The sequence below is a fragment of the Chelonoidis abingdonii genome, chromosome 1 (genome assembly GCF_003597395.2).
Source record: "Chelonoidis abingdonii isolate Lonesome George chromosome 1, CheloAbing_2.0, whole genome shotgun sequence".
NCBI lineage: Eukaryota > Metazoa > Chordata > Testudines > Testudinidae > Chelonoidis > Chelonoidis abingdonii.
The window spans coordinates 91,519,343-91,544,288 of record NC_133769.1 but is presented as its reverse complement, the minus strand read 5'-3'; the positions used below and the strand labels follow the sequence as shown (position 1 = coordinate 91,544,288).

The 24,946-nt window shown below is 41.2% G+C and overlaps 1 protein-coding gene and 1 long non-coding RNA gene across 3 annotated transcripts; one reads left to right on the top strand and one right to left on the bottom strand.

Annotated features, from left to right (window-relative positions):
* The first annotated feature begins 7 nt into the window (after positions 1–7).
* Positions 8–22,872, top strand: DEPDC4 (DEP domain containing 4). Of its 2 annotated transcripts, XM_032788577.2 has the most exons (10): positions 46–119; positions 734–854; positions 2,230–2,650; positions 4,565–4,710; positions 7,786–7,972; positions 10,994–11,220; positions 13,644–13,786; positions 14,039–14,164; positions 17,302–17,380; positions 19,908–22,872. In XM_032788577.2, exons 3-10 carry the CDS (start codon positions 2,385–2,387, stop codon positions 20,084–20,086), a joined length of 1,353 nt encoding a protein of 450 aa, XP_032644468.1. In that variant the 5' UTR covers positions 46–119; positions 734–854; positions 2,230–2,384; the 3' UTR covers positions 20,087–22,872. The 2 variants fall into 2 exon arrangements, with proteins under 2 accessions (XP_032644467.1, XP_032644468.1); XM_032788576.2 differs by lacking the exon at positions 734–854 and having other exon boundaries at positions 8–119.
* Positions 13,666–19,878, bottom strand: LOC142047002 (uncharacterized). The gene is made up of 2 exons (XR_012656155.1): positions 17,769–19,878; positions 13,666–13,767 (listed from the first exon to the last, which is right to left on the bottom strand). It is a non-coding gene; the product is annotated as an uncharacterized LOC142047002 (long non-coding RNA).
* Positions 22,873–24,946: the final 2,074 nt, after the last annotated feature.

Genomic DNA, 24,946 nt, shown 5'->3' with positions numbered 1-24,946 from the left:
CGGAAGTGACGTTGAGGGAGGCGGGACAGGAAAGTGGCTGGCGATGGCGGCGCATTTGATTCCGCGGTTCAGGAGAATTCACAGCCAGAGCGAACTGGGCGCGCGGCGGCTACGCGGAGGTGAGCGAGCTCCGGCGTGGGGCTGGCCGGCTTCCTGCCACCGTCTGAGGGGAGGCCCCTCAGAGTTCCCGCCCTCTGGTGCCAGGGGGCCCTGGGGAGGTTGTTGTGCGTCCCAGGCGGGGGCTCCCCCTGCGAACGGTCTGGCCCCGCCCCGCAGCGGGCGGCTTAAACCCGGCGGGGTTTGGCTGTTGTCGCCGAGCCCTGGGTCGCGTCCTCGGCTAGGGTTGCCCGGTTGCACAAACTGAACACCCCAGCCCCGCCCCTTCCCTGAGGCCCTGCCCCCGCCCACTACATTCCCCCTCCTCGGTGGTTCACTCGCCCCTACTCTCACTGGCCTGGGGGCGGGTCAGGGGGTTGGTGTGTGGCTTTGGCTGGGGGTGCTGACAGTGGGTGGGGCCAGGGATGAGGGTGTTGGGGTGCGGGAGAGGGCTCTGGGTTTGGGGGTGTTCAGGGCTGCAGCGTGGGTTTACCTCGGGTGGCTCCCAGTCAGTGGTGCAGCAGAGAGGCTAAGGTGGGCTGCCTGCCCTGGCACCACACTGTCTACAAAAAGTAGCCAGCAGATCTGGGTCCTGTGCGGGGGATCAGGAGACTCCATGTGTTGCTGTCACCTGCAGGCACCAGCTCTTATTGGCTGGGAACCTTTGGGAGGGGGCAGCATGCAGATCCCCCATGGTCCGCCTCCCTAGGAGTCAGACCTGTTTGCCGCTTCTGGGGTGCAGCGCGGAGCCAGGACAAGTAAGGATTAGCCTGTCTTACTGCCGCAGTACCGCCGACCGGACTTCTAACACCCTGGTTGGCAGTGCTGACTCGAGCTGCCAGGGTTCCCTTTCAACTGCGTGTTCCAGTCGAAAACCAGCCGCTTGGTCACCCTATCCCTGGCCCACCCTGTGAGAGCTCGGACAGCTGAGCCTTTGGGTGTGCACGTGGGAGCGTATGAGCGCTGCTCAGGAAAGGGCGGGGGGAGATTCTGAGAGTCCTGGTCTTGGTCAGGCCTTTTGGCCTCAATGGGATGAGGAGAGACTCTCAGCAATGGGGTGAGAGAGGAGGAAGGTGAAGGCGGCATCTTTGGAACTGCCCTCCTGGGGCAAGGGTACTAGAACTAGGAACGCTGGAGGTGCGGAAGCGCCCGCGGCTTCAAGTGGTAATAGCAACCAAATACATGTTTCTGCTTTCAGCACCTTGTCCTGGGGGAGATAATGTACCCCTTTCTGAGCTCCCTTTGTAACTCTGGGAGCAGCTGCCTGCTCTTGCAATGTCAGTACCTAGACTAGTATTTTGATACTGTCATAGTAGGTTCTGGAACTAGGGGTGCTACTACACCCCCTGGTTTGAAGTGGTTTCCATTATATACAGGGTTTACAGTTTGGTTAAAGGGTTCTCAGCAACCCCACTGTAAAAATTGTTCCAGAACCCCTGGATACTGTAAGATATAAAGGGTTAAAATAGTTTAAGAAGAAGAAAAATATTTTTGGAGGCCATATAAGGTGGCTCTGTTAGCAGTTGTGGGAAGGTCTTGAAAGAGTTCATTGCTAATATATGCCTACCAAGTTGGAGCCAACCAACGTGTCTAAGCACCCATGGATTTAGTTCTTTGAGTATCTTGATCAAATACTTACAAATGTTTGTTACTGTTTGAATGTAGTAAATGCTTATGATTTAGGCTTTTACACATTTAGAGTAATTGTATAACTCCCCTTGGGATTTTAGATTTAATAAAGGAATTTATGGTTAAACTAGTATCTCATGGTGCACTGTCTGTCTTCTATCTAGAATAATAATTCCAGCAGATACATTGAGATTGTTTGGGTAAAATGAAAAGAAATGGGATTTCTTATTTAGCATGTTCTTGTTTTCCTTTAAGCTTGCTTGTGTATGACCTGGTGTCAAATCATTGCAGGAATTAGTTTGCTATTTTGCTACCACTTATCTCTGGCTGTGCTTTGAAAAGTTAAATTTCACTTCTGGAGAATGCAGCCAATGCACTTTCAAAAGGAAAATTTAAAAATAATTAAATAATTAAAAATAATGCACTTAACTGTTACAGTAAGTGTTTACAGTATGCAAACATAAATAATGTGTTTGTAACATGAATGCTTAAATATTTTGGCAGGAGGTAGTGGTCCTTTTCAAGCAACTCGGTTATGGAATGGTATTATTCATGCTCTTCAAAGCCAGGTAGAAATAAAAAGAAGACGACAACATCTAAGGACGTACAGAAACTGCTTTACTGGCTCCAATGCTGTTGATGTGGTGCTGAGCTATCTTATGCACAGTATGTACCTAAGTAGTAATGATCTTTCTCGACTGAAGGGAGTCCGTCTCTGCCAGGCTCTGATGGATCACAAGGTTTTTGAACCAGTTGGACCAAAACTATTCAAGAATGAGAGAGAGCTAGAGTTTGAAGACACAAGTAATAGTCTTTATAGATTTCTGGACAGCCATCTTTCTCCTCTTTTACTGAAACAGAAAGGATATATTGAGAACTTGTCCCCTGACGAAATACTTGAACTTAAAACGAAAAAACTTTCACGGTTAGTAATGCAGATGTATACATTTAAAGAGTCTTTCAAATGTGGGCCCAATAAATACAACAGAAATGCCATCTTACACAATCATGAATGGGAAGAAGTGCTCCATGAGACACTTTGTTTAGATGTCATCCATGCTATGAAAAACTCTGAGACCCAATTCAAAGGCAAGATATTAATTATGAAAGAATAAAAAATGTTTCTTGATTGTTACCTTGTGAAAATACTAGGTGACTAAAATATTTACATTAGGACTAGAAAGACCCACTTGCTCAGACCCAGATTGAGGGAGCTGTGATTTTTAGGGACCTAAAAATGTACATACTAATTCCAATTTTTATTTTTAATTATGTTTTTAGTGCTTTGTCGTCCAAAGAGATCCTTGAATGTGAATACTCCAGTTGCTAGTGCCAATCATTCTCTGATGCTTTTTTGTTTCCTAATAAGTTATTAACAATCTCCTCTATAGCCACCCTTGGAATAGACCTTTGAGACCTGTGAAAAGTGCTGCGACAAGTTCTTTGACACGTTGGGGAAACACGACACTTAATTCACAATACCACTGAGGATTTTACTGGTGGTAATAAAGTCACTTCAAGCTCCCACCTTGCCAGCTGCCTTCTTCATTCTTGTCTTCTGAGCAGCCAATATGCCTTCTGGTAGTGGGGCAGTTCAGTAATACAGAAAGGAGTTTGGGTAGTTGGCTAAGCATGTGACCTGGACTCTTATGTTCTGACGCAGGCTCTAACACTAACTTCTGGCTTTAGTCGAATTACAGCCTCTCTTTCTCAGTTTCCCCACTTGAAATGTTAGTTGTTAATGTTCACAATGTGTTGTGATTATTTATATTTATAAAGCATTATGTAGGTAGTAATATTCACCAGGATTCTCCTGCAGCCCTGAGACTCCCATCTCATACACAAAATAATCCCTTGGAAGTGTTTAAAAAGTTGACACTAATGCATAGACTCCAGCACAAACAGTTGGACTGCTCCCTCTCTTCCAGCAGCCACAAGAGAGCATGGAAAGGGGGTCAGCTTAATTATCCAGAGGCTAATAAAAATGCAGTCCACAGGCAGGATTCAAAGTACAGCTCATCAGGAATTTCTTCATCAAATGTTTTTCATTCAGAAATGCTGAATAGTCAAAACTCAAACTCTTTGCAGAAATGTATTAGTTTTTCCTAATTTTCACTAGGAAAGTATTTCAGGTCCAGAATGGAATGTCTAGAGAGAGAATAGCCAATAGTCCAGTGGCTAGGGTACAAGCAGGTACAAGTCCCTATTCTGCCTGAGTCAGACAGGGACTTGACCCTGTGTCTCCCACATCCCAGGGGAGTACCCTAACACTAGACTATTGGCTATGCTGGGTTGGATTTCTGTGTGTCTGATTTTTTTTTTTTTTTTTTATCAGAAATTCTGTCCTGGATCTGAGAAAAAGTTTTGTCAGAACCAATACAGGAGTTTTTAAAGGGGTGTACTGTCTGATTTGGCAAAGGATTTGAACTTTAGTCTCCTGCATTTCAAGTGAGCGTCCTAACTGCTGGGATATTGGCTATCCTGAGGGTAGGGGCCAGGGGTATGTCTGCACGTGTGTGCCTTGCTCTCATTGTTTCATAAAAAACTTGGAAAGGCCTTGGTTTCACTCTGCATCAGAACAAAAACAAATGTCAAAATTTTGCATAAAGTGGAATTCTTGTTTTCCAGCCTGTTCTAATCCAGACAGAGTGTCATTGGTTTTTTCCTTGTTCTCCTCCGTCTGTCTGTATCCATCTGTTGTCTCATACTGAGATGATCCCTGTCCCAAAAAGCTTAGAATCTGTGTTCTGTGTTTGTACTGTGCCTAACACAATGAGCACCTAAATGCTGTGATAATGCTAATAATAATTGCTGTTTATCAATGTTTTTTTCATAACAGAGCAAAATTTGAAACAATTTCAAATCCCTTAGCACTAGAAGCTGTTGATAAAAGGATAGAGGAACTTCTACAAACTATAAATGTACATCCCTCTTTACCTTTAAAGAACATAGTTAATGAACCAGTCTGTCTACTTTCAAAAAAAGGTGATTATATTTTATTTTATAAATATAATATATTTTGTGCTATTTAATATCACCACAAGGTATTTATGAAAATTAAACTATAATTTGTTTATTGAAACAAGCAATGAATAATAGATGTTTTGAAAATTAGAAATATACCCTTTTCCAGCCTCTTAGAGTACTGACGCATCTTGCTGAAATATCATTTCCTGGCATTATTATTTGAATTTTGTGTATCTTGCTACTTTTGTAGTTGAAACAAATATTTCAAGTAGTGCCCAGGATGTTGCAGAAAGTGACTCTTGCACTGAAACCAAGATTTTTAAAAACGACTTGCACAGAATTCAGGGCTCAATCCTTGAGCCCTTACTCACACAGTCCTATTGAAATCAGTGTAGCTATTTATGTAACTAGATTACTTCTGTAAGAATTTCAGGATTGGGCCCTAGCTTAATAAATTACAAAAGCGTTAAACACAGTTTTTGTTTCCTTTAAATTAGAAGCATTTAAAATCCATATAACAAAGGCCCATCAAAGTTCTTGCTATATTAGGAAATAACAAATTACATAACTCCAGCTAGATGTTTGTGAACGGTGGGGAGACCTCAACTATTCATTTAAAAAAGTAGATACTTAACCTATGTTTATCTGAAGCAACTATAACCACAATGCATGGAGTCTACACTCCTGTTCCCTTCTTTTATTTGAAGAGAAGTTATCCCTACCAAGTAGATTACATTGTGTAACACACTAAAGCTTTCTAGAAATGTTTTCCATTGAGGTCAAATGTTTTTGCTCTTCTTTATGTTTGAACTAGGTTTTCCATGGTGAATGTGCTTATGCCCAGTCTTTTTCCAGGTTGTGCTTATTTTATCTCTGAGGTTGTAGCCTAGAACATAAAGAAACTCTGCCAACTAGAACTTTTTAATTGACTAATTTGATAATCAACACCCTTTCAGTAACAAGTCTAGATGCTTTTGAAAAAAAAATGTTTTTTTTCACACTTTTCTGATCACCCTGCTGTTTCTGAAGGATCTTCCAAGGTGGATAATGGGCAAACTTGAGAGAGACAACAACAAATGTGTTAAGGAGCTGTCCTTGCAACTCCCTGCAATTGATGCTTGTCAAGCCACTTCCCTTTCAGTGTCCTTGGAGTTAGCAGTAAGCAACTGTCCTCGCATGTTCCTAACATGAAGGAAACTGAGGATCCCTGCTGCTTGTCACTGCTCCTAGACCCTCAGTTTCCTACACGTTAGGAACACTTGAGGACAGGGGAAGCCAGGCCAGTGGATTCCCACAGCTCCTCCCAGACTCAGTGATTCCTATCTCCTGCCTGGACTGCTATTTCCCTCTTGGCCCCAGGTTGTTCCTACCTCTGAGTAGAGGGTTACAAACAGAGAATGCTGCTATTTTCCTAGTGGTCCTCCTATGTAGGTGATGGAGGGTAATCATCACTATTTCCCAGCCTAAATCCAGAGAGAGGATTTTGTTGGGGAATTTCCTCTGGCTCCGATTCCTACTGTCTTCAGTCTTGGGTGCAAGGGATAAGGTGGGTGCTGTCATTTCCTTCTCCCTGGTCCAGCTGAGGGACCATGTACTCCTGAATCCTATTGTGTAGTCTGGCTGTGAAGGAGGCTTTCCTGGCCTCCCTGACTGGCTCCCAGCTGCACCCAGAAGTCTTGGGATTGAGGAGATACTGACTCTCCTTGTCCCTTCTGCCCTAACAAATGTTGCCTCCATGCACATATCCCAGGCTTCTTTGTGCAGGAGTCCAAGAAGAGCCCAAGTCACACTCCTAAAGCCACACACCAGCAGTTCTTGCAGAGCCTGGGGAAGAACATTCATGTGAACTCCTCTCAAAAGCATACAAGACTACAGTGCAATTGCGACCAAAACAGTGAAACTGATTCTATGCAGAGTAGTCCTGAACACAGCAATCAAAATGAAAAAAACTAAAAAGAATATTCTCTCTAAGCACCTTAGGGGGTCATGTAAAATACCCCATACCAAATTTTCAGATGGATATATGATTTGCAGGCTTACATTGCCCTTCTTAAAAACACAATGTGTTCGGAATTTTTTTGGTTATAAGGGTCTTTCCTTTTTTAAATATATTTACTCTCATGTATTTTGTTACTGTATATATTAAATGTTATTAGAGCAGTTAGTTATAAAAAGTAGTAACTTAGAAATAAAAAATATTGTGACAGACCCAGGCCAGTGGGGTACAGGAGTCGGGCAGAGGGCAAATATACTGGTGACTGACTGAGTAGTTTTCTGTTCCCTGAGTGACCAGAGCAGGGGTTGCACTAGAGTAATCAGGAATCTGCTAGAACCAATTAAGGTAGACAGGCTGATTAGAACACCTGCAGCCAATCAAGGCAGGCTAATCAGGTCACTGTGTTATAAATGAGGCCACTCCTAGCTCAGGCAGAGGGGAGCCAGGAGAAGGAGTGTTTTCGTTCCCGAAGTAAGTGTGAGGAGCTGTGTGAGAGGGGTATGAGTGTCCTGGCTGTTGAGGATAGGATACAACTATTTATCAGACACAAGGGAGGATGTGCCTGTTTGTAGCTAGGGTTAAAGAGGTTGTGTGGAGTGAGGTGTTCCATGGGGAAGTAGCCCAGGGGGTGTAGCTAATTCATGCAGCTGTACGGAGGTACTATAGACAGCCTAGCAATCCACAGGTGCGCTTGGAGCTGTGACCTGGAGTACGGAGGCGGAGGCGCCGGGTTCCCCGAGAAACTCCCAACTCCTGATCAGACACAGGAGGAGTTGACCCAGACTGTGGGGAAGATCACTGAGGTGAACAAATCTGCCAATAAGTGCAGGACCCACCAAGATAGAGGAGGAACTTTGTAACAGTATTTAAAAGCTTTTTGCCCAGTTTCCGTAAGACACTCTCCCCCCTAAAAAAACAAAATAGCATAATTTACATGTAATGAATATATTGTATATGTAAGATGGGCTGATTTTTATTTCAAATCAATCAAAAATTCCTCTTTGATATTTACATATGCTATGTGTACCTACTCTTGTTCCCTGTAACCTTGACTTCTGTTTTTCCCCTCCCCCCCATCTTCCTGTTTCTACTCCCAGTTACAGATGATGTCTGGAAACAACAGACTCTGTTACGACTACTGCAGTTAATTGATCTTCCAGTCCTGGAAAATATTTTGGAGTTTCCAGACAAGAGGAAAAATGATCATCTTGGCAAAGAGGAAGATCTGATTATCTCAAATACTTTTCTTGACAGAGAGGTCATATGCAGCCTAAATTTGCCTGAGTTAGTTATAAAAATATATATTTTATAAAAACTTGAATAATTTAGCGTTTCACTCCAGTTTTCAAGACTTCTGTTCTAAGTGGGCAGGATAGGCTTTGTGGGTGATGCAATACCTTTAGATTGGAATAGGATGAACATGGATTCCCTTCTACTGCCTTTCAGAAAGAGCACTCAGAATCTAAGAGGTGTTTAAATAAGCAAAAATTGCATTTTTAACTTGAGAGGATGGGTGAACACTTCCCCCTCTTCTAGACAGGATATTTCACAGCTAAATGCTTCTTTCTTATACAAATATGGGGAGTGGATTATGTGAATTTTGGTCCTATTTTAGGGCTTTCATAACTAACATATCCCAAAGGGGTTTATACAGTCCTTTTCTTGGTGGTTTTAAGTGGAGGTGCAGAGAGTGTGTAAAGCAAATGGAGCAGCCGTTATTACAGATAGCAAGGGAAAGCCCCTGCTGTGACAAAAGGGTCATTGTACCACAGAAAGAAAGATGTTGCAATTTGGTTCCAGCCTGTTTGCCTTTCCAAACCTTCCAGTATTTCTAAACTATTCTTGTTGATAACATCTGGGTGGATGTCACGTTTCACCACATGGCAGTACAGCTGAAGAAAAATTTCATTTTGTAGCATGGAATGGTGTGTTGACGCGCAGCCTCTTGCATGGGGATAGCCTGAGGTTAACCTATAAGAGGAATTACTCTGCCATTATACTAGCATTTATCCTGAGCCATGTTTTGAAAAATTAGTGTGGCTTCACTTCAGGAGAATTCATCCAATTTTTGATAAATTTTGGTCAGTCTGTGTGTACCCCCAAAAAAGCATCTGCATTACAATAGTCTGTTCACATCGAAAATGTTTGAGAATCAAAGCAAAATACATTGAGAGTTAAGTAACCAGTGAAGCTCCAGTTGCTGCTAATTTCTAACTGGTATAGCTGTTTGAATTAGTTTTAGGTGGTTGAAGGTGGCCTGAATTGATTCTAAGAAACACCTCTGGTCATGAAGCCAGTTTTGTAAAAATGGGTGTCTTCACCCATCTAAAACATTAAAGCTGTAGCACAGATCCAGTTTTAAAATCAAATTAAGCTGAGCTATTTTTCTCTTTCAGCAACAGTTCCATTTGAGAAGTCTCAGTATATTCAAACAGTTGGTTACAGTTCTAGTATCGGTATCCCTGAACCCACTAACCAAGGGTATTTTCCAGATTCATACTGCAATGAAGTGGTATCTCAGGGCATTGGAGAGAATGGACTGAAATCGGGGTCTCAGCTGCGGCTTTTCAATTCTGTGGCTGTCTCTGGGTTGCATGCTTTCTGGTAGCCTACAGTGAGGTTTACTTATGCCTGGAAAAACAATTACTGATATTCCCTTTGCTTATGCTGCCATGTGGGATGTGTGTACCCACACTTGGTCATGAACTATCTAGAACGGGCTCTCAGACTTCATTGCACTGTGACCCCCTTTTAACAATAAAAATTACTACACGACCCCAGGAGCGGGGTCTGAAGCCTGAGCCCAAGGGCTTCAGCCCCAGGCAGTGGGGCTTGAGCTTCAGTTCTGGGCCCCAGAAAGTCTAAGCCAGCCCTAGTGACCCCATTAAAATGGGGTCACGGCCCACTTTGGGGTCCCAACCCACAGTTTGAGAACTGCTGGTCTAGAAGAATATTTCCTGTTGGAGCCATAAATGTCCCCTTGTGGGACCTAACATTACAAGAAGAGAGTTGCTACCATACACCATGAAGTGGTGGTGTAGCTGTGTTAGTACCAAGGTATTAAAGAGACAAGGTGGGTGAGGTAATATCTCTTACTTGACCAACATCTTTTGGTGAGAGATCTTCAGGTCTGGGCTGCAGAAGAGCTGTGTGTAAGCTCAAAAACTTGTCTCACCAACAGAAGTTAGTCCAATAATAGAGATTACTTTGCCTTATGAGATAACTGCCTTCTCCATATGTCATTACATTAAAGCCTGCATCTGTAATTTTCACTCCATGCATCAGAAGTGGGTTTTTTACCCACAAAAGCTTATGCCCAAATAAATCTGTTTAGTCTTTAAGGTGCCACCGGACTCCCTGTTGTTTTTGTGGATACAGACTAAGGCCTCGGCTACACTAGAAATTTCAAAGCGCTGCCCGGGCAGCGCTGCGGGAGCGGTGCCGCGGCAGCGCTTTGAAGTGTGAGTGTGGTCAGAGTGGCAGCGCTGGGAGAGAGCTCTCCCAGCGCTGCACGTAAACCACATCCTTTACGGGTGTAGCGTGNCCAGCGCTGCTGCCCTGATTACACTGACGCTTTACAGCGCTGCATCTTGCAGCGCTCAGGGGGGTGTTTTTTCACACCCCTGAGCGCGAAAGTTGCAGCGCTGTAAAGTGCCAATGTAGCCAAGCCTTTAGATGGCTACCCCTTGATACTTGATACCTCACCCACCTTATCTCTTCTTTTGCCCCAGGCTGTTGACAGTGTTAGATCCATCTGTGTGGAGTGCCTTTGCCTGCAGTAGCAATCTGTACTGCTTATTTCTTGTTCTTTCCTAGTTAGTTGTTGGCTTCCTTTCATTTGTCAGGGTTTTAAGTGTTTGTTTTTTGTTTTTAAATTGAATGTCTGGTTTCTTTGCTCCTTTTAAGTTTCAGCCTGTGTTTGGCTGTGTAGCTGGAAAACTATTTTTACCTTGTAATGGCTGAAAGTGACAAGGCAGGACTATATTGTCACAACTTGCATTTCTGAAGTGTTTGTGACAGACTGCACCATTGTGACTTCCTTTGTCTGAGGGAAGGCAAACCTCAGCCATATTGTTGCAGTCTAGGGAGGTGAGTTAGTTCTTAATTGCAGCAGTAGTTCAGTGGACTTATAGCTACAACATCCAACTACATTCTTTAATTGCTTATTAAGTAAGTTGTATGATGCTGTTGTTCAAACATGCATGTAGTTGTAGGTGTCAGGTTAATTCTTTCTGAATTTTAGTTTAAAAAAAGTGTTTTGCCTAGCATTTAATGTAAGTACTAAAACTAACTTTCTCTCCCCAGGCTTGACAAATGGCTTTGTGCAGCAATTGAATGCTTGGAGTATTTTCCAGACCAGCTAATAGCGATGGCTGGTCAGCAGTTACTTCAAATCAGTAATGAACCAAGTCACTTGAATATGCACAAGAAGATACTTTTTGATGTGATAGCAAAATATTATAATCAAGTGAGAGACCCCCTTCTCAGCAATCATGATCTTGATATTCATTCAGGAATTGTTGAACTTATAGGTAAATGCATAATCTTTATTTACACATTAAGGAAATTAAAACTTCTGTTAACTTAATACTAATACAGACATCTTATGAGTAGAATAACTTTATGCTACAGTTTTCCTGTCAACCAAAAGAGGGATTCATAGCTTGTTGACTCACATTTCCATTACTAGAGAATAAACTAACAAGGTAAGGGACCAGAAAAGTTCTCTTAATTCTAAGATTCAGTTTAGGCTATGATAAGTTCTTCCTGATTCTGCAACCTTTGTGGCAGACAAATCTTCTCAAAACAAAATAACAGCAAGGGTTACCTTAAATTTGGATTTAAATGAAACTCTAGCGTGACTCTTTTCTGTACACCTTAGGTCTTGCAGAATGTATGGAATGTTACCTGAATGCTCAGTTTTCAGAGATGCTTCACAGAGCTTAGTGCCACATGTGCTCAGTTGAGCATCTTCCTGTCTAGGACTGACACTTGGCAAAGAGACCCTTTTTAATTAAAAATAAAGGGAGCATAAAAAGGAATCCATGGTAAGACTACAGTAAATTCCCAACCCACAATTACTAATTTGAAATAGCTGATTTACTTAAAAAGGAATTCTAGCCTACCATACTTTCCCATAAAGGGAGGCGAGGGAAAGGCTCATGACATAAATCACTGAAAGAACTCTGTGCTTTAACTCCCTCATTATTCCCCATTTATTTAAAATCTCATCTTAAGCTGAACAGTATGTTCTATGAACATGTCACGCTAATTTGTGCCAGTCCTATGTCACTTTCCAAATTTTAGTCAGCTAAAATCTGCCTGGGGAACAGTTTCTAATGTAGGCCCAGCTTAGTTTCAACTTCATTTTGGACAGGTGGTGGTCCTAACTTCATAATTAAACAGAGGTCCACTTCTAAATATATTAAGCATTCCACAGTTCTTTAGGTTTGATTGTCTCCTGCTGCTCATCAGTCTACACAAGAGGCACAGCTCATATATACATTAGGAGGAGGTTATACTTATTTTACCACTGGTTGCAAAGTGCAGGCTATAGAGTTGCCTGTATATTCTGCTGGGTGATGCTTTTGAACATAGGGCCCTGTGCTGTAGCCCTTACTCAGGTAAACATGTCATTGATCTCTTACTTCAGTAGGACTGCAGGGCCTGGCCTAATTTAGTTGTTGGCTATTCCAGATGGCAAATATGGCCTGGGGCTGGGGAGGGTTTGTTACATGCTCACACAATCACTGTTGCAGCCAATTGAACGCAATCTCCTCTTGCTGTGTGTGTACTGCAGATGCTGAAAACTTGTATCTCCATGAACCCACAGCCAGCTTGATTCTCAAAAAAAAAATTTTCACTGTCAACAGAAAGCTGAAATAATCTTTTTTTAAAAATGAAACTATAACAAACACAAATCAACCCCACCCCTCCCCACCACTACCACTAAAATAAAAAGGGCACCATGGTTAGTGTGTGCATGCAGGTGCAAGTAGTCAAGTGCATCATAGACTTTAATATAACATGTCCCTTACTGCTTTTAACACACATGCTCCTTTCACTTTCCTCCAACCCACTTAAAGCATCCCAACAAAGCTTTTACATTCTTTTTACAACTCCTCCTGATCTGTGATTAAACCTCTATGGCAGCTGGAAACTGTCCTTTATCAGTTATCTAATCTGTCAACTTCTCCATATTTTCCTTCACCTTGGTCTTCTGATGCTCTTCTCTTTTCTACATTTGCTCACTCTCTCTGCTTTCTACCTACATTCATACTTTCTTCTTTTCCAAGTCTCAGTGCACTTACATATCAATTTTAGTTGCTTTTATTCTTTCAAAGAAAATAATTGGGCCAGTCTTCTTTTAATTATAGTTTTGCATTTTGCTAGACATAATTACCTGGACCAGTGACTAGAGCAGAGGACTGGGAATCAGATTGGTGGCTCTGCCACTGACCTGCTGTGACTTTAACCTCTCTGCCAGTTTCCCCCTTTTGTTAGATGGGGATAAAGATACTTACCTTTGCAAATGCTCTGAGATCTATAGATGAAGAATGCTATATAAGAATTTGATTCCTGCCTTGTCCATTTACCACACAAAGGGTGTAGCTTGGTGGTTTAAAAAGCTCATCAGCAATGGGAATGGTGCGGCAGTGAGGCACATTGGTCATGTTGCATCACATCATATAAAGGAGCAGTTAAGGATTCAGTCAGAGGTAGGGAAGCACAAACTGTACACACAAGGTAAAATGGAGGTTCTGCATCTGGTACATTTAAGACTTCATGATATCCAAGGATGTTGTTTTAAAAATATATTACTTGCCTAGCTCTAAGACACAGGCTATATGGTTTTAAGCCTAGAATCACAAATTGATTCCTATTTAAATACATTTTCTTGATTCTGTTCAAATCACTAGACTGCACTGTATACAATATTTCACTTCCATTGCAGAGAATGGAAAAACAGCACAAGCCCTGGAGGCATCGCAGCTTTACTTAAGATTACTAGTGCCAAACATCCGAGAAGAACTGCGTAGGCTACTGATGTTTATGGCTGTTGCATCAGAACCTGGGGGCTACAAGTTACAAAAACAAGTAAGTATTGCATTGAAATGTAGTGTATAAATTATCACTCCCCCATAGTAACATTAATGGACTTTTTTTTTTTTTTTTAACAGCCATAGAAACTGACCCGTTACAACATTTCAATCTGATGCTTTTAAAACTGTGAAAAAATTCCATTTAAGTTAATGTAGATTGTCATCTGTTTATAACGATCATTTAGCTAACATCTAGAATAACAGCAAGCAAATCTAATCCAGGTCATTATTCTTCTGTTTTTTATAGTTTGATAATAGATCAGTGATCATCAAGACTTTTACCAAGGCCATTTTACAAAATAAAGGATTGTCAAAAATACACACTGAACAGCTAATCCGGTTACTGATGAAGAATCATACTGAACTCTTCAAGGTATTTCCTTCTCATCTGACACACTTTGACCGTGTCATTTTAGATATTAATTGTCAAAAAGCTGCTTTATATGAATGTGCTTGTTTGTATGTCATGGCAACCTGTAAAAGCTACACAGTCTTGTAAGACCAGAAAATGTTCCAGACTAATTCAGTTTCCTACTTCCATTGTCCCCACCCTCAAATTCTCAGGCTCATTGTAGCACTTCTCTCTTTAGCAAAGCAGTGTTGGAAACAACTCCCTGCAGAAGCCAACTAATGTACTTTGAGTGCTAACTAGAGGGAGTCATTCAAAGGTGAACTTCTGCAGAGGCTGAGCACACACTGGCAGCATCTCTCAGCTCCAGGAATTAAATTAGTATTTTAAAATGTTTCTTTCTTTTGGCAGTTAATATAAACCCAGTAAGTAAATCAAATGTTTCCCATTTTGTCAATGATAAATCCATTATGAATAAGTAGAAATACTTGTATAGCTTTTTCAGTTACATTCAACTATCTCTTGCACATGAAAAGATGTACTTTTTCTAGCTATTTAAGTTTTTAGCTAACACACATTAAAACTACAGTATTTGTTTTAGTTTATTTTTTCCAGTTGCAAAACTAATTAAAAAGACAACTAGGAAAATGTCTGGTAGTTCAAACTCCATCTCAGCTGCCTGAAAATCAAATGGTAAATATTCTCTGGGTAGTATATATTGGAAAAAAATCCTCATATTAAACCAACGCACTGTCTGAGGCACGCAAATATTCACATGTCCCTTTTTATTTCGTATCAGCTGGGGTCAGAAATGGAAGCATTAAAATAGCATAGGAAAAGCTGCTATTGCACTATTTCTGGTTCAGTTGAAATGATCAAGTATTAGAAATAGGGAAAGACTGTCTATGTGAGATGTCTGTTTCTCAGGTAAATAATTAGATAAACAGTAGAGGTTTGGGATGTTTACTGGAATTTTCAGATCTTGTGAGTTTTGCTAGAAGGGCACAAGCAAGGAAACTATTCCCCCTGAAGGGAAATGCATGTGGATGATCATCAGTACTTATCTCCCAAACTCTCTTATCTTCCCTCATACATATAGAATCACTTGCTTTTCTAGGACCTTGCAATTATGAGAACCTGGCCTCCAGTTCTGCAAAGAGCTGCACACAGATGGACCTCTGCACCCACACAGAGCTCTTTTAAAGTCAAATGGGCCTGCCCCCGTACAATTCATTTAAGTATTGAGGCCTTAAGCAGCTGACTCAATGCTATCTTGAAATGTTGCCAAACTGAATTAGTCTATTTAAAAAACATGAACTTTTTTAGTGTAAGGTTATGTACAGAGAGAGGTTGAAGCTACTTTTCCATAATAAGCTGAGTTAGAAACCACACTTCTCAAGCTTTGACCAAAAAGAACCAACTTACTTGAAATTTCACTTGCAGGATCTTAGCCCAGGATAGAATATTTCTGGATACCTTGGGAGAAATTTTTGAAAAGCTGCTTGGGAGATAAAATATGTTTCAGTTCTGGGATACTTTCCAGATATTTATTTGGTTTGTCATACCTCCAGAATGGTAGGGGGGGCAGGGGCAGGGAGGGGATTAGCTGGTTTAGACATTTCCATATTTCTTAAAGCTACTGAAGCCTAATACAGATGGCCATAATGGAAGTGTGACACTGGCAGGTAGAGTTGGTCTGATCTGACAGTTTCCATCCAGCTTGCTATCTCTAAGAATACCTGTCACCCAACATTTAAATTTTTAATAAAAAAATTTTTTAGTTTCTCTCACTTAAGTTGTAGATAAGACTGAGCAGATGAACTTTAAGAACAGATTTCCTTAAAAGAATCTTGCAGTTTTATAATCAGTCTGAACTTTTGACAGTCTGGAAATACAAAGTTAATAGTATCTGAACAAAAAAAGGGTCACCCAAACAATTTGTATTATTACCACCCCTAAAACAACCAGAAATGTAATTAGTGCAATATAGGCTCACTTATTAATGATTCCAGATAACAAGTCATCTTACTAGGAAACCAAACTCTGAAATTGCTGTTAATTTACAGCTTATGGCCCTGATCCTGAAAACATTTTATGTGCATGCTTAACTTTATAATAAAGAGTAGACCCCTTGAAGGCGGTGAGATGGTGAAGTTAAGCATATGAATGTTTGCAGGATCAGAGCCTAAGGTTTCATTTAAAACAAAACTACACTGGTGCTTCTGTCACTAATTTTGATGACTTTTTTACTTTGTTTAAAAGTACAGTAGAACCTCAGAGTTACGAACCACCTCGGGAATGAAGGTCATTTGTAACTTTGAACAAAATGTTATGGTGGTTCTTTCAAAAGTTTACAGCTGAACATTGACTAAAATACAGCTTTGAAACTTTTCTATGCAGAAGAAAAATATTGCTTTTAACCATCTTAATTTAAATGAAGAGCACAAACAGTGTCCTGTCCTTGTCAAATCTTTAAAACTTTCCCTTTATTTTTCTAGTAGTTTAACACAGGACTATGCTGTATAGGAGGGGTTCTCAGCCTTTTTCTCTGAGGCCTCACAACATGCTATAAAAACTCCACAGCCCACCTGTGCCACAACAACTGATTTTCTGCATATAAAAGTCAGGGCCAGCGTTAGGGGGTAGCAAGCAGGGCAGTTGCCTGGGACCCAATGCCACAGGGGCCCCTGCAAAGCTCAGGTTTTGGCTTCAGTCTCAGGTGGCAGGGCTCAGGGCCCTAGGCTTCAGTCCCATGTGGTGGGGCTTTGGCTTTCTGCCCTGGACTCCTGGGAGTCTGACACTGCCCCTGCTTGAAGAACCTCTTGAAACCTGCTCATGGCCTCTCATGGGGCCCTGGTCGAGAACCACTGCTGTACAGTGTTTGCTTTTTTTGTCTCTGCTGCCTGATTGTGTACTTCCGGTTCCAAATGAGGTGTGTGGGGTTGACTGGTCAGTTTAGAACTCTGAGGTTCTACTGTACATTACTACTTTTTTAATTAAAAAAAACCCTAACAATTTACTTTGGGTTTTTAAAACATATGTACCAGGCATGCCCATTTATGTGCTCAACTTCAAGGGGTTCTGCCTATTGTGTAAGTGTGCATTTTATAATGAACTGTATGAATATCAAATAAATAACTGAAAATTCTGTTCTTGTGCAGACCCCTTTAATTCTGTTGGAACTAATTAGCAAGAAACTTACAAGCTTGCTGGAAGGACAAGATCCTGATGCCAGTTCAGGTAGAAAGTCTGATATTGTGCATTTTTATGAGTAGTTGCATGTAAATGAGTTTAATGCACTACATATCAAATTATGGTGAAATGCTTTTCCTGATTGCCTCATCCTCTCTGTTATACTGATAGGAGGGCTTTAAGTGGTTTAATTCATTAACTCATTTAATGATTACCCACCTAAAACAAAGCATAAATTAAATGGTGACCGAGGCCATATTCTATCTAACTTCTCTGCAGTCCCATAACTGATTATGTAATTTCCTTCACAAAGTTAAATTCAGGAAAAAATAGTGTAAAATATGATTTGGGTAAAGACATATAAACTATTACTTTGGTAGAATTTTTTGTTCACTTTTCTACTTAACATTCATTATTAAAAGGGAAAATTACTTACCTGTAATTTGGTTTCTCTGAAGATTTCTTTTGGCTGTGTTCCTGTTGTGCTTCTACCATGAGGCATGCACAAACTACCCTAGCATTCAAAGGTTTTTGGATTTTTGCTGCAACAAGAGATGTCTTGTGCAAAGACCAGCTGATTCCTTTTTGCTTGCAAGAACATTGTCCTTCAATTTCTTGATGAGCAGGAACCAAAGAATTCCTTAATTCCTAAGCATAACTTAGGCTAGAGTATGGTATAAAAAATATTTCACTCAATATTTGTCTGGGAATAGATTTTTTTTTTTTCCAAGTTAATTCCTTTGCTTCTGGCCCTGCTTCTAAAAATGTCCTCCTCCAGAATTGTCCTTTAACCACTGTGCTATTTCTATCATCTGGTTATAAGTGGCCCTGTCTTGTTCTATATGTTAGACATTTACTAAAAAAACTATTAGATTGTACTAACACTACTAACCAAATCCTCTTTGAAGTTGCAATTAAATGGACTTTGTGTAGGGAGAACAGAAGGAACTCTTCTTTTCTGTGAGTCTTAGGCCCTTAAGTATCTGCCTAGCAGATCCAGACTCTACTTCAGCCCATGGATTATAACCAATATCTTGACATAGATGAGCACTGACCTTATCCTATGCCGGGGTGGGAAAACTATGGTCTGAGGGCCACTTCCGGCCCGTCAGACATTTTTATCTTGCCGCTGAGCTCCCATCGGGGGCTTGCCCTGCTCCGCCTGGCCGGCACTCCCAGCAGGGAGCGTGTTCAGGGGCTTGCCCTGCTCCAGTGCTCTAGCTGGGGAACGGTGCCAGGATTTTGCCCTACTCTGCTCTCCTGGCACTACCCAGCCCCCAGCTCACAATTCCAGCATCTTCTGGCACATGCAGAGCCACACTGCGCAGGCACGACTTCACTACGCTGTTTCCAGGATCAGAACCCCGCCCCTATGTGGCGACACCCACCCACTCGCCCTCTCTGTGGCAGAGTGCCCAATCCCCTCCAGTCTCCTAAGGCCCCTCCCTCGAGAGCCTCAAAACCACCCAGGAGCCACACCTGTCCCAGCTAGGGTGCCTCTGCCCATGGCAGTGCCTGGTACAGCTGCCTTGGGGTCACTGCCAGCAGGACCCCTAGGAGTCCCTGGTACCACCCCTGTAGGACCCCTCCCCCCTCCGACCCCATGAGTCCATCCTCCCCCAACTTTGGTAACATCCTTCATAGAGTTCCCCCATGCTATACCCCATAAAGTCCCCCCCACTGGGCATTTATGGCTCGCCATACAATTTCCATACCCAGATGTGGCCCTCAGGCCAAAAAGTTTGCCTACCCCTGTCCTATGCCAAACTCGTCTGTCCAGTGGTGAGGCCAGAATGACCAAATGAGGAGTTAACTGTCTAGTGTAGCTCTATTCAGCTTTGTACAAATACAAAATGGGAAATAACTGGCTAAGCAGTAGTGCTACAGAAAATGATCTGCGGGTTATTGTCGGTCACAAATTGAATATAAGTCAACAGTGTGGTGCTGCTGCAAAAAAGGCAAATGTCATTCTGGAATGTATTAACAGGGGGGTCATATATAAGACACACAAGATAATTGTTCAGCTCTGCTTGGCTCTGGTGAGGTCCAGTTCTGGGCAGCAAACTTGAAGAAAGATGTGAACAAATTGTAAAGAATCCACAGGAGAGCAACAAAAATAAGTGAAAATATAAAGAACCTCAGAAAGAATTGGGCATGTTTAGTCTAGAGCAGAGAATACTGCGGGCAAGGTGGGAGACAGGTCTTCAAATATACAAATGGTTGTTATAAAGAGGGTGCTGATCAATTTCTCCATGTCCACCAATGGTTAGGACAAGCAGTAATCAGCTTAGTTTGCAGCAAGGGAGATTCAGGTTTGATTTTAAGAAATACTTTCTAACTATAATGATTAAGCACTGGAACATACAGGGAGGTTATGGAATTCCTATCACTGGAAGTTTTTAAAAACTGATTAGACAAACACCTATTGGTAGGTATACTTAATCCTGCCACAGCATCAGGGGTTAGAGTAGATGATCTCTTGAGGTTCCTTCCAGCCCAAATTTATATGATTCTACTATTAAATATATAAAAGTGTAATGTCTGTAAAATAATCCTAACCTTTTTTCCTATTAAGGCTTCACCTTTTGTCAGCGTTTGACTCCTGAAGAATTTGAAGACCAAAAGCAACAAACAAGGCACCATCTTCTTGAATTGATTCAAGAGATGGACAGTAATCCCACCATTTCTCTTAAGCAGAAAAAGAAGCTATTCAAAGAATTCCAAAAGCATCATTCTGTAGCACTGTTGTACTGATTTTGACACTGAATGCGGTTTTGCACTGTAGCAGAATGTTTAAATGAGCCTCGTCAACTATTCTTTTTATAATGCTGACATCATGCTTATGAAGAGGACTCCTTTTCATAAGCATTCATTGTTACAGGGTTGTATTTTTTTGAATGACCCCAGTATTAGACATTGTTTTTTCTACAGTAGGTAAGAATGCTGGGCCTCTGTTGCTGCTCTAAGTTTAGGGTCTGGTGACATTTCTATTGTGAAAGTTGTCAGAGTTTTATAGTCTGACTGAAATTCTGCATTCAAAGCACTTTTACTCTGACCTAAGTTAGTTACTAAATTTCTGGGTATTTTAAAATTTTGTATGTCTTTTTAGTTCATAATTTTAGTCTAGTTCTAGGACTTATCTACACAGTGAGTTGGTGTGCATACAGTGCATTAGTTGGGGAGGATCTCAAAGTGGACTATGGAACTTTTAATGCACCATAGCAGCATCCACATGGAAAATTAGTGTGCAGCAATCTAGCGTGCTGTATGTTCACATCCTAGCTTGCCACATGGACACACCTCATGGATCTATAGGGCACAGATATAACAGTAAGAGTGTGCTGCAGAAAACTGACTTATGTTGGTGTACACTAGAGCCTTGCATGGGACTTTTTTTTTAAATCTTGCTCCCGTCCCACCCTGCAATTCCCACTCCCCCATTGTTTCTTGCATTTTTATCTGATTCCTACCTTAAAACCCACAAGAGAGACAGATTCCTCTATTCTACTGGGGGAAAAAATTGTCAAATATATTATATAAAAAAAATGGAATTCAGTCACAATTTTACCACCAAAAAAACAAAACATCTTGCTTAAACCATGTACAAATACTTTTAACTCCTGGTATAATAGACATCAAATATTTCTATCCCTCACGTAAATTTAAGTATTAGAAGCTTTAAAGTGTTTTATTGCAAATTACCACAGTTGTGTGGATTTTTGTTTTGCCCACCCAATCTCACCCACAACAAAGCTATTATGACAGTGGGACCCATGGGATCCCAGTCCCACTGCAGAGCTCTGGTCTATACCATAGATACAGGGATGGGCAGGTTTGTGTAGTAAATGTCTGATACAGAAATGTTTGATTCCTGATTATAGCTGTGTATGTGTATAGTATGTTACCATAATGGTTCTTTGAGTAATTCTTAAATTATATTGTCTTATTAAGCCTTAAATAATTGCCTTAACTGATGTATTTAAAGTGTACATGTACCAGTTAAACACTTTAGTATGAGGTAATGTGGAAATGTCTTACACACCCTTAGTGTTAGATTCTCGTTACCTCAGATTTTTCATAAGTTTAACTTACTTCAGTTATTTTAGATTTGGCTATGGCACGTGAGTCCTTAGTATTTGCAGCTGCAAACATAGCCTGAGTAATACTTTTGTATGCACAGCTTGTGCTCTGTAAAATCCTGATTTAAAAACTTGCATAATGTTGAGTAAAAGTTGAGGAGTAGATTACTTTGTCTATGATGACCTCAGAAGTAGTCTCCGGGGAGGATGAAGAGTGTGTGAGGTATAGCTTCAGTTCTTTATCCTCTACCTGTTACTGTAATGCTGTGAAACATCAGTTTTTGGAAAAAATAAGATTTAGACACCAACTTTGAAATATACATAACAAAGGTTGTCTCTTACTAAATTTTAGCCAAACATTTAGAGCTGCAGCACAGATGTTTTTGAGGAAAGTTTTGGAACTTGAGGAGACTGCATATGTGTACTTTAAAAAAAAAAATTTATCCTTGAATTGGTTGATCTACTGGAAAATCTTGCATTAGGAATTTAAAAATTAAGTGTTTAACATATCGCTGTTATAAAGATTTGTGTAAGAGGATTGGGAAAAATCAGTGTTTTATCTTATGACTTAAATTTCACATTAAATAAGTTAATGATTACCTACTTAATACTAGTACAAATAATCTACAGAGCTTAACACCTTTCAAGATAGATGACAAATTAAGTACATTGTTTCCAAGACGCTTCAAACACTGCAAATTCCAAAAGCACATTAAGCTACTTTAAAAAGAGGTTGGAGCATTTAAGTTGCCATTTACTTAAATCACTTACAATTATACGAGCAAGATTACTACTGTATACTGAAGGGTTTATAGTTTACTAATTCAGTAAAATAATAAAGCCATGAAATAAATCTCTTCCCTTAAGCTATTGCAGTGGCTTTGCTCTGACACTTAATTTCAGAAGTGTTTGCTTTACCTTAGTAGGAATTCTACCAGTGGGGTGAACAAATCTTATGTAACATCTTGGCCAATGAGAATGCTATATTAGTGGGGCCTCATTTTTCAGAGGTGTTGAGCTCCTACAGCTCCCATTTGTTCTTTTCTACAGTTTTGGTGGTCACCCTGTGAAACATCAGGTCCTTACTCAGTTAGGTACTTAGATTCCTACAACATTTGAGTCATGTCCTCTGAGGGAGGAAAAAACAATCTCTCCATGTTAAGCGTGAGGGTTTTTTCTAAATGGAAGTAGGAAGATGGGTTCTATTGGGGGGGAAAAGGAGCCTGGCAAAAAAAGTTACTATACTTCCAGTTTTTCACCATCAGTTATAATTTCAACCATACACCAGCATTCAAGGGAACTACATTAGACTTTTAAAGTGCTTGTTTATCAACTATCTTAACTAGGTAGTTCTGCCACAAATATTTGTAAAGGAATATTGCCTTTGCATCTCTTTGAGAATGTACTCCCACCATGGCAGCTACCAAATATGTTAATTAGAATAAAGTAATTATCCTAGGACCTTTCAATTGTCTGTAGTTTTGTGGTGGTGCTAGGGAAAGAATGAGATTGTTCTTCTGCATTAAGTTCAGTTCAGCTTCTCTCAATAGTGATGGATAAGGCTACGATTATGTCACGGAGGTCTTGGAATCCGTGACTTCCATTGACCTGTGACATTTTCTGCCCTGGGGCTGGAGCTCCCAGCCAGCCCTGCCCTCACCCTGATCTTGGTGGGGGGACCCAGTTTAGCTGTGGCGGCTGGCCGGACCTGGCACAGCTGCTCAGTGGCAGGCAGGCAGACCTGTGTCTGCCCAGCGGGGACTCCCCTGAACTGCCCAGCTACAGCCAAAGCCAGGGGGACCCTGCAGCTACCTGCTGCACAGGAAGGGGACCCCACAGCATCACAAGCCCAGGGGTGGGGGACTCCAGAGCTCCCATGCACCACATCAGTAGGGGACCTGGGAGCCCCAGCAGCAGCAATCGGTGCTGAACCCACCTCTCTCTTGTCAGGGGGCCATGAATTTTTGTTAATTTCCTATGACCTGTCCATGACTTTTACTAAAAACATCCATGACACAAACTTAGTGATGGATGATGTTCTGCTGCTAGCAAGAGGGCTGAATACCTATTGCTATGGAAACAGTATCTTTACATTTCCTAATTTTTTTAGAAATCTCAGCTAAAACTCATTCCTGCCACTCCTGACATTATCAGCTTACAAATGCAGATTGTACCAGATATCCACAAACTTTAAAATTTCAAAAACATGGTAAGTACACTTGATATAAGATCTTAAGTGAGACTGTGTTCTGTAGCTACTTGGTAGAAGAAAGTATTCTCAGAGTTTAACCTTCATCTTGTAACCAAATTTGTTAATTCAGAACTGAATGAAGTCTTAGGCTGCACACACAATGGGGCTGTGGAAGAGACTTTAAAGTGGAAGCTAATGTTCCTGCCTAGATTCCCACTTTCCTTGGGGAAATAGAGGTTTTGCTACTCTTGTCTTGCCATTGTTTTGTCCCCAAGTGCCTGCTCTTAAATAGCATTACCTACAACTTATATAAAGTAGCAATTCTGAATGAAGGCACAATGAAACTCTACGGAGTATGTAAACACCTAACCCAGATCTTCAGACCCAGTTAGTGGCCCATGAGTTGCTCTGCCATGTCATTTCCTTCTTCTAGAGCGCCCTGACCCCTCCCTTTAAAGGGTCAAGAGCCAAAAAACATTCTTGCCACCAAGAGGCAGTATATTAAATGACAAATTCTGGCCTTTGTATCAATAGTTTAAGACTTTTTAATTTTGACAGGAAATCACTGTCACTTAACTCCTGCTCCTTTCCCTATGTTATAGTTCTTGGCTGACCCTTCTGGGCTTTAAGGCTTGCTTGCCTTGTTAATCCACCTATTGCAATTGTCTGTCATTGAGTGGTAGTTTAATATTTTTGAATGCTTATATGACCATCTGTAATTCCTACCCATTTGACTTTTGTTGGTAAGTGATCTAGCCTCACAGACTAATTATTCATAGTGCCTTGCTCCTTAATTCACTAATCATAGTCTGATGTTACTCAGAGCTCTCTTGAATCATTTAGTTACTTCCCTTTTACCTGCCCAGCAGCCAGTACTGTGGGTGAGAAATGAACAGCAGCTCTCCATGCAGGAGGTGGAAATGGAATAACCATTCAGGCCTAGCACAGCTGCTGTGGTTCGCACCTCCTGCACCCCATGTGGGTGCTTGGCTGTTTCAAGCCTTGTGAGAAGTAGGGAGAACTGCTCCGGGCTTGTTAGTGCTGTGCCTTTCTGGGGTTTGTGTCCAGCATTCATGCTGGCTGCTGTAGCATTAGATCTGGCTCACAACTGCCTAAACCCTGGCCTCCAATGTTAGTTCATTTCAATGGTAAATATATCTTCAATTCATAACAAAACTCTACCTTATCTCCTCCTCACTCTTTCCCCTCCCCTCCAGTCTTAAAACTCTGCCACCTCATTCCCACCAACAGCGAGCCCACCCTTTCACCACCTCAAATGGACTATCTCTGAAGATCAGAGTCTAGCTTAGTGACATTTATGTTCTTTACACAGAACTAAGTCTG

Bases quoted from the DNA above. Each gene is read 5' to 3' on its own strand.
- DEPDC4 (XM_032788576.2), top strand. From the start codon at position 44: ATGGCGGCGCATTTGATTCCGCGGTTCAGGAGAATTCACAGCCAGAGC. The intron at 13,787-14,038 runs GTAAGTATTGCA...TGTTTTTTATAG, and splicing joins GCTACAAGTTACAAAAACAA to TTTGATAATAGATCAGTGAT. The intron at 14,165-17,301 runs GTATTTCCTTCT...GTTCTTGTGCAG, and splicing joins ATCATACTGAACTCTTCAAG to ACCCCTTTAATTCTGTTGGA.